Here is a 19,277-nt window from a genome sequence, read left to right as displayed (position 1 = left end):
TATATATATATATATAAATATAAGCAATCCGTTTACATTTCAGTTAAGTTACACTAATTACATTCAATTTCAGTCATTTATTTTCTTAAATCCAATATACTAAATAACTAAAACTTAAAAGTTATTTAAGATTTCTTTTTTTCTCTCATCATTTATTTTACTCACTCATTCCATATGTTGGATCTAAAAAAATAAATAACTGAAATTGAATGTAACTAATGTAACTGATGTGTAAACGGACATCTCCTTATATATATATATGAGGAAGGATCCGTTTATACCTAAATTAAGTTACACTAGTTATATTCAATCACATCATTCATCTTCTTAAATACAACAGACCAATGAGTGAAATTTAAAAGTTATTTAAGATTTCTTTTTTCTCTCACATTACTTACTGCACTCACCCATTTGCTCCGTTAAATTTAAAAAATGAATAAATGGGATTGAGTGTAACTAGTGTAACTTAAATTGGGGTATTCTTTTACACCTAATTTAAGTTACACTAGATACACTCAATCTCAGTCATTCATTTTCTTAAACTCATCGGACCAAGTGGGTGAATGCAATAAGTGACTAGGGAGAAGAAAAAAACATTGAGTGTAACTTAACTTGAATGTAAACGTATCCTCTTATATATATTGTTAGTGAAATGATTTACACACACTCAGTACATCATTAACATTTAGTTGAATTATTTTTTGAAGAGTTAATAATAATTAAATATGAATGGTGGATGTTACAATGATACAATGACAATGTATAAAACTCATACTAGTACATACATAATTTTTTTTTTAAATTAACCTCGCTATAAAGAAAAATATTATTTTTATATCCTGAAGTTGGACTTACAAACATATTAATTAGTGATGTTAGTAAATGAACATATAGCGTGTAACTCATTACATAACAATAAGAGATTGTTGAGTAGTATAAGATATTATTGAATCTCCAAATATTATATAAGGTCAAAAGGTAAGATTTAATTCTGGAATAACACTTGTGCAAAAAGAAAACCATACAATTATGAGATTATGTCCTTAACAAGTGATATGAATGCCTTTAATTTCAATGCTAATCAGATAATTTCCTAAAAAATCAAGAAAGTATCCATTACTTACAAATTCAGATACTAACAGCGGAATTTACTCAAATAGAAACATGTCAACGGAGTATTCAATTGACATCTAATAATGACTTATATAAGGTAGAAAACACAAAGGACAAAGCAATTCAGGAAATTCCAAGTTCAATGATTGTTAAAAAAATTGGAATCTCCACCCAATGCGTTGAATTGATTCTTTCTGTTGAATTCTAATCACTTAATTATAAGTTTCCTCCTAACTGACAATTAAAAGTGATTAATTTCCTCAATTAAGCAGATTGAGAACTTTTGAGTCAATAGTCAATATCTATACTTTCATTGTAAGTTAGGGGTACCTTGGAGTCAGGTCAGCTTTTGCATTAATTGAAAATTAATTTCTCTTTTCCCAGCCCAACTTTTAAATAAGATTGGTGTAAGTTTAAAGCATACCCCTCCTTAGCACCATTGATGGAAGGGTATAAGTATAACTAGATCTTATACTTAAGTGATTAACCAAAAAGAAATAACACCATTCCTTTGTATATAGGAAACATGGTTTTCAAGTATATTCGTCTCAAACTCAAGGTATGTTAATGTTCTTTGTGATTCATGAAAAAAAAGGATTAATGGGTATATGAGTTATGTTCTAGTTCTATAATACATCAAAAGCAAAGTAAAGGTGACCCTTTTATAATGTTTGTTTTATTTTTTTATTTTTGTTGATGTTGCTAAATGTGCTAAGCTTATAGCATGAATTTGCCTAATATATGTATTGAATTTTGGGTAGGCATTCAGGTTGAAACGTTTTCTTGTAAGAAAAAATGGAGGCAGAAAGAGAAAGCACGTGTGTGCAAAGAAACCTTCATGGATGATGCCAATAACACATGGTTATTATGTTGTGGAACAACATATGATTAGAGATGATTGTTCTGATGACTCAGATTTTGATTCTGTTGTGATACAAAGAGAGCAGATAAATGACACAGAATTGTGGTATTTTGGAATCTTTGATGTACTAATTGGAGACATGGTTACCAAGTACATGCAATCCCATTTCTTTGACAAGAAGCTTAAAGAGGTAATCAATCAATAACAAGGTTTTAAATTGCGGACCGAATATTGTAGTTTTGGGAGGCTCTCGAACTGCATCGCAATTTAAAACACTGATCGATGGTATTCTCGTTTCTTTCATATACTCTCTTCTATGTTCTAATGTTTTAATTATATGTTAGTCTCATATGAGGAGTAAAGGCAAGAAAACACTGAAGAGAGCATACCTTGGTGCAAGGGCAAAGATAAGAGATGAACATGATTCAGAAGAAACAAGCAGAATGGGATCAACATCTGTTATGGTGATCAATGGAGAAAAACTTGTAATAGCAAACATGGGAGATTACAGAACTGTTGTTTGCAGAGATGGTATAGCTTATCAAGCAACAGGGAGATACCAAGAATCAGCCAAAAGACATTGGTCTCAAAGAATATTTTCAGGTATCAAATACTCACATCTATTTGCCATCATTAATATTTTCTTGTATGAAAGAGCTAGTTGTTTGATTTAGCAAAATTGATGCACTAGCTTATTTTCATTACTTTTTTTTATTCAATTGGGAGTACATCTCTAATTGTATTGTATGATAAAGTACACATGCTAGGATGTGAATCAGAAAATGTAGCAGATACAAGGCATTCTAGAGGCTCAGAACTTGTTGTCAGAGATGAAAGGGTTGATTCTGATACTGAATTTGTGATATTAGCAAGCAATGGTATATGGGAGGTAAGCTGAATGTAAACAATTATCCAGCATTTATTTGTTATGTATACTAGAGCACATATTCTTTTCCCGAAAAGTATCATGTGTCATCAGGAAAATACTAATAGAGTGATGACACATAAAGTGACACACTATTTAGGACGACAGATGTGCTCCCTCTAAAACATAATCATTGAAGTCACAATAAGATAAAAAAATACTAATAACTAGTGAATCTACAAATATGTGTAGGTGATGAAGAACCAAGAGGCTGTGAATTTGATTAGTCACATAGAAGATCCACAAGAAGCAGCTGAATGTTTGGCAAAGGAAGCTTTGATTAGGATGAGTAGAAGCAGCATCTCATGCTTAATCATTCGATTTGACTAATGCCTCACCATATACAATCCTAATGGTCACAAAAGATAATGTAGTAATACATTGTGGTGAAAACTTTATATACCAAAACCAGCATTGACCCATTACTAAACATACATACTAGTTGAGTGATATCATTTTTTTTCAAAATTCTTATGAAATCAAGATATTCTATTTTAGTATCTTACTCTTACATGATTGTATTTACTGAAAAATACTAGACCTAGACAAAAAGAAAAAAAGACACTGGGTAGTACCCTTTAAGTTTATCCTCATTGGGTGCACTCTATTTGTATATTATTACACATGTTCATATTTTGGTTTTGATAACCTATAATCTTTTGATTTAATGAAGGTGTCAGATACTTAGTAAAGTCTTTGAAGCTTGTACTAGGTAATTGTAAAGGCTTGAACCCAGAAATTAATCTAAGGAAGTTACTGTGATTAATGTTTTTACCCGAGAATCAATTGAAGAATTTTGCACAAAACGTTACAACTTTTTTTATCACTTATGATTTGTTTTTCTTCTATTTTCATAGTACTAGCATGATAGGTATTCACTTCCATTTTCTGATAAAAGGTTTGTGCCAAACGATTATTATCAGAGCCTTAACTTAACTGGCATCAATACCCTTTGAGGATAACTTGATCTGAGGATTGAACCCCACAAAGGCTTTGACCTTCGTCAATAAGAAATATTCTTGTAGATTAAAAGATTTGTGGTCCAGATCATACATTTGACAACTAGCCTTCAATCTTTCTTACTAGTACAACTAATTTATGGGCGGACATCTTCTATTCCAAAAAATATATCACTTCATGTGTCATTACTTGTGATTGGTCAGAAATATACTTAATTATTGAAATTTTAATTTAAATATATTTTTTCAATAAATCACAAGTAATAATATTAGTATATGTAATAAATATGTAGAAATCATTTTTATGAGCTAACCCTTCATAACATTTTTATTAACAAATTATATTGTTATTTTTAATTAAATTTATGCAAAATATATTACCACCCATGCAAATACACAGGTATCCTACTAGTTAATATATATAGTAACATACTTTTGTGAGACAACAAATATACTCATATACTCCGTAATCGTAATTTATATGGAAGCATATTTATATGAATTATTAGATGTACTCATCTGGCAAGATGGTGAAATTGGTGACCAAGCCATGGATTTAATGGAAAAGAATTGCCACAACTTGCCTCACAAGTGGAGGGTAATTTATTACATAGAAGTTCCTAAAGTCTTAAGACTATAGGATCCAGCAAAGGGAAAATTAAGTCATTGTGAAAGATTAAATGAGACCATGATGAAGCAACACAGCTTTTTCACCCAAGTTATGTACTAATGTGTGTTGTGTTTAGCAGGTTAAGTCCTTACACAACAAAAAAGTATTTTAAGTGGATTATTATTTACAAAACATTGGATGAAAACAAATTTTGCTCAAAATTTCTCATTGGATATAATATCTGAACCACCATCCAAGTTCCAATGAAGGTGAGAAGAGAAACACCCCCTTAATCCAGAGATAATATTTAATCAAAACCATAAAAGAGTACAATATACAAATTACTTCTGCATATGAACAACCAAACATTAATATAGAAAGATCAATTTTGTAGCAATACATTACTCAGTACTCACTAATCTTTTTCAGCAGGACAATAGTAACTAATGATACTAGGGGGGAATTGAGAATAATCAAGTAAATGTCTAGCATAGCTAGTCACTGCATCAATCTTAATCAAGAAAACCATCCACTCTATCTCTTCACTTCTTGCTTCGAAATGGTGATAACAAAGAGAAAGCGCGGGAAGCTGCAAAGCAATATGTTTATCATGGTCCATATTCAGAATAGGAATGTAGATGATAATGTAGCAAATAGTTGATTAAAGTCAAGTTAAATAAATTGAGCATGAAGTGAGTACTTACATTTTTGTTGAGTTGTGCTGGCAGTGGGAGTTTCATCTTGAGAGATCAAATTCTTCAAAGTATGAACTGAAAATGACAGCAAATATGATGGTCACTTTAAGTATATATGTCACATTTTAATAGGGTGGTCGTCTTTCACGCACTCAATCTTCAACCAGTGCCGATTCAGGAAAAGGAACAAAAAAATCCAATATAAAAAGATCTATCTGCTCTAAAAGCACAGGCTATGGTAAAATATTCATCAAGTCATCATCATCCTTCAGTTATTAGTAAATGATTGAATGGTCCAGGGTCTTTACTTTTTCTATTCCAGCTCTCTAAACTATAGTATATAGAAACACAATAATTTCCTGAATGTTAGGATGCGGGTTGGTGAAGTTAACTCAGCCCTCACAGATTTGACCTTAAAAACATGTGAATTGTGCATGGTGGATCATAGTATCAACACTATAAAAGGGTGTTCAAGTGAAAGAGGCTCCCACCTAGTGGGTCTGGAGAGGTTAGATGTATACAGCCTTACCCTCGCAAGTGAAGAGGTTGTTTCCATATTATCAAAATTGGAACTTAGAAGTGCGTGCTAGTGCACCATATATCAGAAAGTGTTCAAGGGATGTAATCTCTGGATATTATTTTATTATCTCGATGCCCATGAGGAGCATGTTACCTTCACTAGAGGAACTGTTAGTTCCAATCTCATCTGCTGCCTCAGAACCATCAACGCTGACATTATCTGATTCCATGCCGTGTCCAGCAGTGGCCAAGCTGCTCTTTTTCCCGAACTTTAGCAGTCTTCTGAACCCTTTCGAGGTTTCCTTTATCTGAGGCTTATCAATTGTTTCAGGAATCTTCTCAAGCGTTGAGTTCCTGATGTCAGACACATGTGCTTTAACAGTTTCCATTCCAATTGCTGCATTGTCCAAAATTGTGGGGACTGCTTTACCATACTCAGTATTTCTTGTGCTAGGATCTTCCAAAGAAGAAACTCGAGCATATGGGGGACGGTATGTTTCCTCGGCAATTGAAATGCTGGATGATTTTGAAGGTTCTTTCTCTGTATTGCCAATTTTGACCTGTTGTTTGCCCATACAGTTAAAGGTCTAAAATAACACGTAATTGCTGAAATTCAAAATTCAATATTAGCAAATTCTAAGAATTGAGCATAGACTTCTTTTCCACAAATATCTGGGTTTTTTTAATCTTTGTACATTACCCTAACAGGAGTACGAACTAACAAGGCAGTTACACACTCATCAAAGCTCCTCTAAACTAAGTTATGCAAACATACCGCAGTAGATATGAGCTGCATGTGTGATTGGTTCTCTGTGGTTACTTTATCTATTATATCCATGCTTAGTGGCAAAACAGGTGCACGAATAGGAACATAGTTCGATGCTGTGTCAGATTTCTCCACCACTATATCACTATCACGTTTCTTTGGTATCCTGATTTTTTCTTCAGAGTTATGAATGGCAGGAGCATGAGGTTTCTCACGCTCAAGCATGACAACAGTCTTGTCAACAACAGGATTGTCATCTCCATCATCATTGGATGAAGATTTCATTTCACTTTTCTTCGGCATGGTACCTTCTGAATTCAAACCAGACTTGTTACCATTCAACTTCTGTGTCTTCCCTTTGACTGGTGATTTGTTTAGGACACTGTCACTTGCTTTAGAACTTCTGACTTTCAGTTCTGGGAGGGCTGCTGTCTTGCTCTTATCATAATTGACAATAGCAGAAATCTTTTTGATCCCGGGTCCATCAGCTGATTTAGTCTTTGAAAGTGTTCTAGTGCTATATGGTTTAACTGAGGGAGTCTGACGAGTGGTACTCATTTTAGGCTCTGACAATCTTCTAATCCGTGCCATTGATGCCTTAGTATCAGTTGAACGATCAACTTTCTCTTGCTTAGACTCAGGCAAAGAAGACACTGATCGGCTTAATTTGTTTTCAGTCAAGTGACTTCCAGTATTCAATCTGCTGGTTTTGGACATTTTTGAAGAATCATTAGATCCGACAGAAGCAGTTTTAATGGAAAATCTTTGAAGGGGTGAAGATGGTCCTGGCTCTGAATCACTAAATTTTGATCCTTTGTAAGAGCTTGGCGAAAGTTTTGTTGGAAGTTGTTTCTTTGCTAGTTGTGATGGCGCTGGTGACTGTGCAGAGATTGTACCACTCTTGGCAGCAATCCTCTTTTGCCTCTCCATCTTTAAAGCTTCTATGCGCTTTATCGCTTCCTCTTCCTAATTATTATACATCAAGGGAAATAGATGAATAATAACAGACGAATGGCCTTCAAAATGTGAATTTCTGAATAATATTAAATGTAAACATGGTAAAAACTAAGTTAAGATCCTGTATACAGGTCATTGATCTTGACAAACTGTTTTACATCTATTTCAAGTTAATTGTATGTAATAGAAATATAGTGGTGGGAAGGGAGGGTTGGTTATGGGAGTAGAAGTGAGTACCTTCTCTTTCTTCATTTTCTGAAGATCAGCTTTGTAGTTTCTTAATTTATCAGCACGTGCTCGTGCTTCATCCAAAGGACTTGGTTTAGAAGTCTTCCCTCTCCTTATTGGCCCAATGGACTTTCTTTTATCAGAACTATTTGGAGTAATTTTCGATTTCGGCTCCTTGTCCATCTTCTTAGATCCTGGTTTGGTGTCAGCCAATGCCTCTTTGTTCTTATCTTCTGGAGCACCAGCCTGGGCCTGCGTTTTGTAGTCTAAAGCAGGGTCATAACTCATTGAACCCCATTCAGCTCCCCTTTCAGGCATCATGCTCAATTCATCTGGATGATAATTGGTATGATTTTTCTCATTATAAGATTTTTCTTCCTTTTGATGCACCATTGGGAACTCAGAGTCCATGTCAATAGCCTTTCTCTCGACATTGCCTGCATCACTGACTTGGCTTGATCTATTATCCACTATGTAGGAGTCATCATTCATATCATGAAACAACTTCCTTTCCAACTTATTGTTTGAATAACCTATTCCGCTGACAGTTTCCATATCCGATGAATGATATGAACTACCAAACTGACTTTCTTGTTTAGGGGTGATGAAATCATCATTGGCAGCTCCCCTATAACCACCCCTTCTTCTGTTTGCTTCTAAAGATTGTACATCATCTACTGACCTACCATCTCCAGAGTGTCCTTCCCTTACAGATAGCAATAAATCATTATTGGTTGCCTTACGCACGCGAGACGGTCCTTTGCCAATGCTATGCATATCCATAGTACCACTGCCTTGAACTTCATGCATATCCCGCTCACTGAAAACCAAAGGATGATTACCTGCAACTTGTTTTTTTCTTTTCATTTGATCCACCTTTCCCGCATCAAAATGGTCTTGGTCAATGGCATGTCTATCTTCATCAACATCTCTCAGTAAACAGTTTTGAAATGCTTCCCAGTGCCCTCCTTCTGCATCCTTCTCATGGTCTATTTCTTCCTTATCATTCGAAGATTCTTTTCTGGGTTCGCTTCTTTTTGAGGACCTCACTGATTCCTGGTTATCTTTAACTTCATCAGTTTCTGATGCAGAATCTGAATATGATCCACTGCCAGAAGAATTTTCTGTCTTTGTTATGTAATTGATGTTCCGAATGACTACCATGCCAGAATTCTGCCTCCCCGATCGGCTAGCCTTCTTCCGTCGACTTCCAGTCTGTGAACCTTCCCTCTCCATATCCACTTCATCCTGCGACCTTGATTTTGAAGCTTCTACATTCCAGGTTTCTGATTCAGTATTGTTCTGTCTACTATCCATAGAATGCCTTCTGTGCCCCACATATTGACCAGCAATTTGTCTGGGGTCCTCCATAGGTGGATAACTTGGCTGGATAAACGGACCATTTCCTGGATAACTTTGATAGTAGGGTATGCCTTGCACCGGATATGACTGATAGACTGGTATAGCTCCCGGTGGAGAATGAACAGGCCAAGGAGGGGGGTACATATGATGTGGAAATTGACCTTGAATATTATCTTGGTGGCCTGCAGGTGGTTGGTGGTCCATTGGTGGCACATCTGGAAATGTGTAAATAAGAATGTCAATATATTTTTATGAAGAAAAAAGACACACATGGACTGTTTCATAAGCTTTTATCCACGATGTAATTCAACTTTGTGAAGAAAAAGAAGCTTAACAAAAAAAATCATTTTGCAAAGTAACCAAATTTCCTATCCTCCGAAAAAAATGAGCATATTGTGTTAACTAACATTAAATACAAGAAAAATAGAATTTTCAGTTTTGCAAGTTTATATTATGTCCATTTCGGACAATAAATCGCTGCCACTTATTCTAGCATTACAGGTGACTAGCACTGGAAGCAGTAGTATCAATGATAAAAAAGGCAAAAGCTTATAAAAAACAATATCATTACTATGGTTTAAATTTAATAGTGGGACTAGTTCTAATAGTTCAAAACGCTACTACATGGCCATAACCATTCAGGGAAATTAGGATTATTTTGGGCCAGAGGGCTATTAGTAGTTCATAAGCTTTGCGGGGAAAATTCTCATTATTATGGTGTAGATTTGATTATGAACTGCTTCTAATAGTCCAAGACATTACCAGGCCATGACATTCAGATAAATTAGGATTTTCTTCTTCAGCCAAAGGGCTATTAGTAGGTATGGAAACAGGCCATGTCAATTCCAACTTTGCTTAAACAGGCACGGCAGACCAGTTTGCCAAAATATTACTAATTTTTAAAAAATTTAACTCTCCAAAAAGCTTCAGCTGTTAGGTGGCACATGAATAGATTTATTATATCTCTAACATGCTCCATCGCGTAGAGCTATTTGAACAACTCACAGACCCATTTTTGACATGTGCTTATATTGAACTTTTATTCAGAGGAATAAGGGTGGCAAGGATCAAACCTATGACTAGTTTGTCATAGAGGCTATGATACCATGTCATGAACCAACTTCCTTAAAAGTTTAAACTGTTGTATGAAGGCAAGGGTAAGGCTGTGTATATCTACACTCCCCAAGACCGTCTTTTTTTCACATGTTGTGTTAGTCTTGTGTGCTTTTGCTTAATTTATCTGACCTTTATATATGTTTATCAGTGGCTTATTGATAACTTCAGCCTTAAGTTGTGAACTACTGGACCCTCAAGTTTTGACTACTCCTATATGATGATGCATTCAGTTATTGAGTACAATTTTATTAGTTGCTGCACCAAGTTGCTCCTTCTTGGTTGCATTAGTCATAGGTTAGTTTTCCACTCCATCTTCCGTAATTTTTCTGACTTCCCCAGATCTACTTTTCTTGGAAGGCAGCATTAAAAATATATTCCATTAAATCCCCAGTTTCAAATTTGATGGTCATGTTCATAGCAACTAAACAGCCCAAATCACCCTTGTGCAGTCCTACATTAGTAACCGGGATAAAAATGAAGGAAAAAACAAACCCAAAGAGAAAGGAGCCATTCAGACCAATGTAAGTCTAGTGGCCTCAAGAATCTTTGAAGTTGCAACTCGTTAAATTTTAAATAGAAGGTAAAAGAAATTGCAAAAAGTGATTTTGGTCCAAATATATGTAAGTATTTATTTTTGCATACAAGAAATAGTGATTAGTTATTATAAATGCACACAATAAGCCATGACAGTCCATATATTTATAAGTTCAGAGAGTACTGGAATTGTCAGGCACCTGAACTTGATTTCCCATTATTCTCCGAGTTGTATTCAGTATGGGGTGCAGGGGACATATTGGGAAGTATGAAGCCAGATGCATTATTGGACATCACATCAGCAGCTTCAATTTCAAGCCATTGTCCAGTTTCATGTTTTCTTTTCCATAGATCCCTAAACTTTTTGCATGCATCCCTGACATTTAACAAAGATTAGCATCAGCAAGATTATCCAGAAGTCATACATACATACATACATACATACATACATACAAATATATATAGGCCAATGCGTGAAGAACCCAACATTTCACAAACCACTATTTCAGGTCAAATTGGTCTACAAAAGAAAATTGTTCTTACCTCAACCGAGATGCGCCAAAGCATTCAGAAAATGACATCAAAGCTGCTATATGGTCAATGTCAAAACCAGCAGCAACAGCACGTGCAAATGCCATGCCTTGCTCTTTCTGAAGCACGGATTTACGTGTCTCTAGGACCTTCAGAAGATGAACTCTAATAATGCAGTAGAGGTGATTAAAAACCAGATGTTATAAAAATACATTTTACAAAGTGAAAAGCTCAATGATAAATTACAAATTAAGAAGAGCAGCTAATCTATCATATCTATGTTCAAATATGCAGCTGGGTAAAATCAGCAGTTCGATCCTACTGAATGTCAAATAAAAATTTCATAAAAAAAGTTGTCCCAAAATCTCAAGCACCACAAAAAGGGGGGAAAGAAAAAAAAAAGCACTAAGAAAATGTGCAAAAGCTCTATTTGCCTTATGCTATACATTGGTGGATAATCTATTATGGATTATCCTCAACAAGTATATATCAAGTTAGGCAGACATTTATATAAGATTCACCATAAAATTATTTTCTCCTCGTTACTCCTAATATAATATCTATTATATCCTCGATGATGGAAAAAAGATGTCCAAACCAAAAAACAAGGTCAACCAGAATCATAACTGATTTTTAAAGTAACTCTAGTGGCAGTTGTTCATGTTGATAAAATCTTTGCTTTATTTTCTAAATGTGCTTTCCAGCAAGAAACTCGAGTGAAAGAGCTTCAAATATGCAAAGTCTGGTATGGACACTTGATTGATTTATATATAATCATTTACAACCCATAATTAAACTTAAAATTTTAGAATCTATGAGAGATTATCATATAAAACCGAATTCCTTTAAGGACATAGAGAATTTACTTTGAGTTTCCTTCTGATGTGGTGCTTCCATTTGCTTCTGGTGGCTCTGCACTAGGCTGGCACATAACCACACAAACTTATAAGAAAATAAAATAAACTCAATAAACCATTACGGATTAAGAGTATTAAAGACCTACTAACCTTGTAAAGTACAATTGCTTTCTCTTCATTGGTATCATTCACACTCTTCCTGCCTGTGTAAAACAGTGATCGGTTAGTTGTAAACAATTATAGATCTTTGCAGCACGTTAAATTCATCCACATATTTCAATACAATTTAGTTGTAACAATGATAACTTGCGATACACATACTTGTTCCTTCCAGAGTGCCTTCCGTGTTTTCCACATGTTTTACGTCGTTTTCTTCCAACTGCAGAAATACATAATTATCAAAGCAGACCTTCAACTGATGTCAATGAATCATAGAATACTGATAGATATATACTCACAGAGCTAACTCCTATAGAATTATTTCCTTGAATTGCAATTGCCTCTTCAATTTGTAAGATTTCAGATTCTATAGTATATACACGTTCCAATATCTCAGGAGTGTTCACAAAGCGAACAAACCTACAAAAGCAAAGAAAATTAGTACAACAGACTAGTTTTTCTATGAAAATAAAATCTACCCTAGAAACATTTGTATGAGGGAAAAGTTTAGGTCCTCAATCTTACAGTTACAGGTTATTACTTTACATTTAATTTCAAAGATTGGTTCAAGTGCCATTTCTAAAGCATTCCCTTTTCCTTTGGAAAGAGTAAAAGAAGAGTTATAAAGAAATTCTGGTCTAAAGAATACAACAAATTGAAAAGGGACTTCCAAAATGGCAACTATAGAATTCAGAGTCTAATACTCTGATGATGAGCACATACCAAGAGAAGATTAATATCAAGTTATGATGAATATAGTAATAAACCAAAAAAATAGCAAGTTAAACCTTTCGACCGTTCCCTTGCAAAACCATGAAGCATCACTGCCACCCTCAACCTCAAGAACAATTGAATAACCACCTTTGGCCATCTGATCCTTAGCAAAATTTAGGTGTGATAGAAATGGGTCGAGCAAGCCCGAGGCAATTTTATCTTTCTTTCCTTTCACAGTTATAACCAAGTCAAACCTGATTTATAAAAACATAGAGGATGAAGGACCAAAACCACAAGTCAAGGCTACAAATAACATGTCTTTGACTCATTCTTTAGAAAGAGCTATGACATAGATCAATTAGTGGCATAAAAACAATTAAAAACTATATAAGGCTTCTAAGAGTTAGTACTCCTCTCTTAGACTTTGTTTTTAACACTGAAACTTATAAACAAAGCACTGTGAGAGTGTTATATCCATAGAACTTCAAATTTAATCACATGGAGAATCTCCTAACCAAATTTAAAGTGGTGAAGTCTCTGAAATCTGAAATCAGCTACACAAATAATTATTAAACTAGCAAATAACACCAATATAAAAAACTAAATCATGTTAAGTCCAAAAAAATCAAGAGACATCAGAATAAAACCAAACTAAAGCACAGCAGAACAGAGAAATAAACTAAAGCAACGGGTACAAATTAAATGAATTTCCCTCGTAAATTTTAGTCATTTTTTTCTTTTTTACGGTGAGAAATGACACAAATGGAAGGAAAAAAGCCCAAATAACATTAAATGCATTCCATTGATAAATAAATGAATGGGTATTGCTATTACCTGGTTCTAGTGGGTGTGAGCTGAAACACCGCTGAATCCAACCTTGTTGAAGAGTTCATTGTTGTTTGTCCCAAAAACAAAGAAAAACAGCAACTGGGTTTTTCTGTGAGATCAAATCGATAATCACAAAGGGTGTCAAAAGAATCAATCACAATCCCAAAATGGGGTTCAGTGAGAAATGATAAAAAAGAGAACTTTTTTGTTATCAACAAAAAGAAAGAGAAAAAAGGTGAAGGCTTGAGAGAGAAGGGTTGAGAGTTTCAGAAAGCCATAATAGGGAAGTGGAGAAAGAGTGACAGAGAAAAAGGATCCAAAGATTATAACATAACAACTTCAACCACAATCTGTGTTTGTCATATCAGGTTTTTATTTATTTAGAATAAATGAAAATGGTTGGGGGTATATTAGGAAATTCATTAAATTCGACAGACATTGTTGGAAGCGCCGAAATGTTTCAAATCCAGGTCAGACAGGGATCTTTCTTGATAGGTCAGATGTTCACAAATGAAATTATTTTAATGCCCTTAGTCTTTCTGTATGACCATCCGTTGAGGGCTGTTCTCCCACTAAGCACTGTTTGGTACGTGGCGACTTGGGAAAGGATAAGGGTATTGTCTGAAAAATGTTATATAAATACAAAAAAAAATTAATATTCATTTTTTTCTATTTTTTATTTATTATTATTGGTTTTAGACAATGTTTATGACAGATAATTGTTCATTGAGAAAAAAATTTCACATGTTTTCACCCTTGTTCATTATAAAAGAAAAAAACATTTTTCACTTAAAATTGCTTTTTGCTAAAACTTGCTAGTGAAAAATGAAAAATATTTTTTTTCTAGGATGTATGGCTAATTTCCCACTCATAATTAACATAAATTTATAATAGGCCATAGTGGGTAACAAGTTATATAACTTTGGACTCACATGAAAAACTTATTTAACTTTTGAATGTAATATAGTAGAGAACTCATCTCATGATATAAGGATATAAGTTATCTTTTATAGACATTAAAATCATGACATGTGTCATATTTAATTATTTTTTATAAAAATATTTTTAAAACTAAACAAAATAGTATACATATCATACTTTTACAAACGGAAGAAGATAAATTATCTCGTAAGATACTTTAATTTCAATATACTAATCATAAGAAATTGTTGATAGTGATCAACTTATTAATGAGTTGACAAATATCTATTCACACTATAAAAATTATATAGTCGGATTCATAATTCATTTTTAAATTTATATAGTCGGATTCATAATTTATTTGTATTAATTTTATCTAAGAATCAATTATAATTATAAATGAATGATGTATGATACAGTGACAATGTAAAAAATATATACATATTTTTTGTATATATAATATATATTATATTTTTCACTTAATATAATATATATTATATTTTTGTTAACCAAACAAGTAAATAAATAGAAGTATAATATTTATACACTGTTAATGTAAATATATATACATAGTTAGTGTATCATCTGTCATTTATTTGTATTACTTATATTTAAAGTCAATGAAAAATTTGAATGACAAATGATGTAAAGACAATATAAAAAATTCTTACATTGTGAGTGTATATATCTTTTATCAATAAATAAAGGCTAAATTATATTTTTGGTTCCTTAAACCATAATCCTCTCATATTTGTGCAATTTCAATCCCATTGTTTTCCAATTAGATAATTTCAGTCCTTCCATTAAATCTTCATTCAAAAGTGAGCTAGCATATATGTTGTCACATGTCTCGTAAGTGTGTACATATGTGAATAAATAATAAAAGCATGTAATTTAAAAAATAAAAGAATTTAATTAAAAAACAAGTATACTAATTATTAGAACTAGCATGGGGACAAACACTTCGTACATAACGGCCCATATTTTTACTTTCTGGTGTCAAATATTTTATTTTATATATTTTGTTTTGGTGAATCATAATATTTTTTGTATTGAATGTACTTTATATTGTAATTTTATTGAGTGTACTTTATATTATATTTCTTTTCTTTATTTTAATTGTTAAATAAATGAAGGTAAGAGGGTGATTAACATGGTGGTTGTTACATAGGATTATATGACCCCTTTTTTTCCAGAAATTAAAGTATTAAAGACAAAATAGGAAAACAAAAATTATATCATATATATTGTATAGATATAGATTTCCCTTTTATTTACGGCATTTTCTTCCAACTGCAGAAATGCATGATTAACAAAGCAGACCTTCAACTGATGTCAATGAATCATAGAATACTGATAGATATATACTCACAGAGCTAACTCCTATAGAATTATTTCCTTGAATTGCAATTGCCTCTTCAATTTGTAAGATTTCAGATTCTATAGTATATACACGTTCCAATATCTCAGGAGTGTTCACAAAGCGAACAAACCTACAAAAGCAAAGAAAATTAGTACAACAGACTAGTTTTTCTATGAAAATAAAATCTACCCTAGAAACATTTGTATGAGGGAAAAGTTTAGGTCCTCAATCTTACAGTTACAGGTTATTACTTTACATTTAATTTCAAAGATTGGTTCAAGTGCCATTTCTAAAGCATTCCCTTTTCCTTTGGAAAGAGTAAAAGAAGAGTTATAAAGAAATTCTGGTCTAAAGAATACAACAAATTGAAAAGGGACTTCCAAAATGGCAACTATAGAATTCAGAGTCTAATACTCTGATGATGAGCACATACCAAGAGAAGATTAATATCAAGTTATGATGAATATAGTAATAAACCAAAAAAATAGCAAGTTAAACCTTTCGACCGTTCCCTTGCAAAACCATGAAGCATCACTGCCACCCTCAACCTCAAGAACAATTGAATAACCACCTTTGGCCATCTGATCCTTAGCAAAATTTAGGTGTGATAGAAATGGGTCGAGCAAGCCCGAGGCAATTTTATCTTTCTTTCCTTTCACAGTTATAACCAAGTCAAACCTGATTTATAAAAACATAGAGGATGAAGGACCAAAACCACAAGTCAAGGCTACAAATAACATGTCTTTGACTCATTCTTTAGAAAGAGCTATGACATAGATCAATTAGTGGCATAAAAACAATTAAAAACTATATAAGGCTTCTAAGAGTTAGTACTCCTCTCTTAGACTTTGTTTTTAACACTGAAACTTATAAACAAAGCACTGTGAGAGTGTTATATCCATAGAACTTCAAATTTAATCACATGGAGAATCTCCTAACCAAATTTAAAGTGGTGAAGTCTCTGAAATCTGAAATCAGCTACACAAATAATTATTAAACTAGCAAATAACACCAATATAAAAAACTAAATCATGTTAAGTCCAAAAAAATCAAGAGACATCAGAATAAAACCAAACTAAAGCACAGCAGAACAGAGAAATAAACTAAAGCAACGGGTACAAATTAAATGAATTTCCCTCGTAAATTTTAGTCATTTTTTTCTTTTTTACGGTGAGAAATGACACAAATGGAAGGAAAAAAGCCCAAATAACATTAAATGCATTCCATTGATAAATAAATGAATGGGTATTGCTATTACCTGGTTCTAGTGGGTGTGAGCTGAAACACCGCTGAATCCAACCTTGTTGAAGAGTTCATTGTTGTTTGTCCCAAAAACAAAGAAAAACAGCAACTGGGTTTTTCTGTGAGATCAAATCGATAATCACAAAGGGTGTCAAAAGAATCAATCACAATCCCAAAATGGGGTTCAGTGAGAAATGATAAAAAAGAGAACTTTTTTGTTATCAACAAAAAGAAAGAGAAAAAAGGTGAAGGCTTGAGAGAGAAGGGTTGAGAGTTTCAGAAAGCCATAATAGGGAAGTGGAGAAAGAGTGACAGAGAAAAAGGATCCAAAGATTATAACATAACAACTTCAACCACAATCTGTGTTTGTCATATCAGGTTTTTATTTATTTAGAATAAATGAAAATGGTTGGGGGTATATTAGGAAATTCATTAAATTCGACAGACATTGTTGGAAGCGCCGAAATGTTTCAAATCCAGGTCAGACAGGGATCTTTCTTGATAGGTCAGATGTTCACAAATGAAATTATTTTAATGCCCTTAGTCTTTCTGTATGACCATCCGTTGAGGGCTGTTCTCCCACTAAGCACTGTTTGGTACGTGGCGACTTGGGAAAGGATAAGGGTATTGTCTGAAAAATGTTATATAAATACAAAAAAAAATTAATATTCATTTTTTTCTATTTTTTATTTATTATTATTGGTTTTAGACAATGTTTATGACAGATAATTGTTCATTGAGAAAAAAATTTCACATGTTTTCACCCTTGTTCATTATAAAAGAAAAAAACATTTTTCACTTAAAATTGCTTTTTGCTAAAACTTGCTAGTGAAAAATGAAAAATATTTTTTTTCTAGGATGTATGGCTAATTTCCCACTCATAATTAACATAAATTTATAATAGGCCATAGTGGGTAACAAGTTATATAACTTTGGACTCACATGAAAAACTTATTTAACTTTTGAATGTAATATAGTAGAGAACTCATCTCATGATATAAGGATATAAGTTATCTTTTATAGACATTAAAATCATGACATGTGTCATATTTAATTATTTTTTATAAAAATATTTTTAAAACTAAACAAAATAGTATACATATCATACTTTTACAAACGGAAGAAGATAAATTATCTCGTAAGATACTTTAATTTCAATATACTAATCATAAGAAATTGTTGATAGTGATCAACTTATTAATGAGTTGACAAATATCTATTCACACTATAAAAATTATATAGTCGGATTCATAATTCATTTTTAAATTTATATAGTCGGATTCATAATTTATTTGTATTAATTTTATCTAAGAATCAATTATAATTATAAATGAATGATGTATGATACAGTGACAATGTAAAAAATATATACATATTTTTTGTATATATAATATATATTATATTTTTCACTTAATATAATATATATTATATTTTTGTTAACCAAACAAGTAAATAAATAGAAGTATAATATTTATACACTGTTAATGTAAATATATATACATAGTTAGTGTATCATCTGTCATTTATTTGTATTACTTATATTTAAAGTCAATGAAAAATTTGAATGACAAATGATGTAAAGACAATATAAAAAATTCTTACATTGTGAGTGTATATATCTTTTATCAATAAATAAAGGCTAAATTATATTTTTGGTTCCTTAAACCATAATCCTCTCATATTTGTGCAATTTCAATCCCATTGTTTTCCAATTAGATAATTTCAGTCCTTCCATTAAATCTTCATTCAAAAGTGAGCTAGCATATATGTTGTCACATGTCTCGTAAGTGTGTACATATGTGAATAAATAATAAAAGCATGTAATTTAAAAAATAAAAGAATTTAATTAAAAAACAAGTATACTAATTATTAGAACTAGCATGGGGACAAACACTTCGTACATAACGGCCCATATTTTTACTTTCTGGTGTCAAATATTTTATTTTATATATTTTGTTTTGGTGAATCATAATATTTTTTGTATTGAATGTACTTTATATTGTAATTTTATTGAGT

General features: G+C 32.6%; 3 protein-coding genes across 3 annotated transcripts; 1 reads left to right on the top strand and 2 right to left on the bottom strand.

The window, feature by feature from the left end:
- Positions 1,410-3,361, top strand: LOC109336008 (putative protein phosphatase 2C-like protein 44). The gene is made up of 5 exons (XM_019572329.1): positions 1,410-1,672; positions 1,875-2,165; positions 2,320-2,578; positions 2,731-2,864; positions 3,093-3,361. Exons 1-5 carry the CDS (start codon positions 1,640-1,642, stop codon positions 3,228-3,230), a joined length of 855 nt encoding a protein of 284 aa, XP_019427874.1. The 5' UTR covers positions 1,410-1,639; the 3' UTR covers positions 3,231-3,361.
- LOC109336007 lies at positions 4,734-14,089 on the bottom strand. Its single transcript, XM_019572328.1, has 13 exons — positions 13,742-14,089; positions 12,982-13,161; positions 12,493-12,613; positions 12,356-12,413; positions 12,185-12,237; positions 12,044-12,099; positions 11,190-11,342; positions 10,847-11,022; positions 7,644-9,211; positions 6,459-7,415; positions 5,838-6,243; positions 5,174-5,239; positions 4,734-5,058 (listed from the first exon to the last, which is right to left on the bottom strand). The coding sequence occupies exons 1-13, from the start codon at positions 13,798-13,800 to the stop codon at positions 5,012-5,014; spliced, it is 3,900 nt and encodes a 1,299-aa protein (XP_019427873.1). The 5' UTR covers positions 13,801-14,089; the 3' UTR covers positions 4,734-5,011.
- LOC109335451 lies at positions 15,890-17,632 on the bottom strand. The gene is made up of 4 exons (XM_019571584.1): positions 17,278-17,632; positions 16,518-16,697; positions 16,029-16,149; positions 15,890-15,949 (listed from the first exon to the last, which is right to left on the bottom strand). The coding sequence occupies exons 1-4, from the start codon at positions 17,334-17,336 to the stop codon at positions 15,890-15,892; spliced, it is 420 nt and encodes a 139-aa protein (XP_019427129.1). The 5' UTR covers positions 17,337-17,632.

Source organism: Lupinus angustifolius, chromosome LG20 (assembly GCF_001865875.1).
Source record: "Lupinus angustifolius cultivar Tanjil chromosome LG20, LupAngTanjil_v1.0, whole genome shotgun sequence".
In the NCBI taxonomy this organism is placed as follows: domain Eukaryota; kingdom Viridiplantae; phylum Streptophyta; class Magnoliopsida; order Fabales; family Fabaceae; genus Lupinus; species Lupinus angustifolius.
The sequence above is the reverse complement of the archived record's forward strand: the minus strand, read 5'-3'. Positions and strand labels throughout refer to the sequence as shown.

Coding starts and splice junctions, on each gene's coding strand:
- LOC109336008 (XM_019572329.1), top strand. CDS start 1,640: ATGGTTTTCAAGTATATTCGTCTCAAACTCAAG. Junction 2,579..2,730: donor GTCTCAAAGAATATTTTCAG/GTATCAAATACT, acceptor TGTATGATAAAG/TACACATGCTAGGATGTGAA. Junction 2,865..3,092: donor CAAGCAATGGTATATGGGAG/GTAAGCTGAATG, acceptor AAATATGTGTAG/GTGATGAAGAACCAAGAGGC.
- LOC109336007 (XM_019572328.1), bottom strand. CDS start 13,800: ATGAACTCTTCAACAAGGTTGGATTCAGCGGTGTTTCAGCTCACACCC. Junction 12,100..12,184: donor AAGCAATTGTACTTTACAAG/GTTAGTAGGTCT, acceptor GTTATGTGCCAG/CCTAGTGCAGAGCCACCAGA. Junction 7,416..7,643: donor AGAAAATGAAGAAAGAGAAG/GTACTCACTTCT, acceptor TATAATAATTAG/GAAGAGGAAGCGATAAAGCG.
- LOC109335451 (XM_019571584.1), bottom strand. CDS start 17,336: ATGAACTCTTCAACAAGGTTGGATTCAGCGGTGTTTCAGCTCACACCC. Junction 16,150..16,517: donor TGCAAGGGAACGGTCGAAAG/GTTTAACTTGCT, acceptor TTGCTTTTGTAG/GTTTGTTCGCTTTGTGAACA. Junction 15,950..16,028: donor ATTCTATAGGAGTTAGCTCT/GTGAGTATATAT, acceptor GCATTTCTGCAG/TTGGAAGAAAATGCCGTAAA.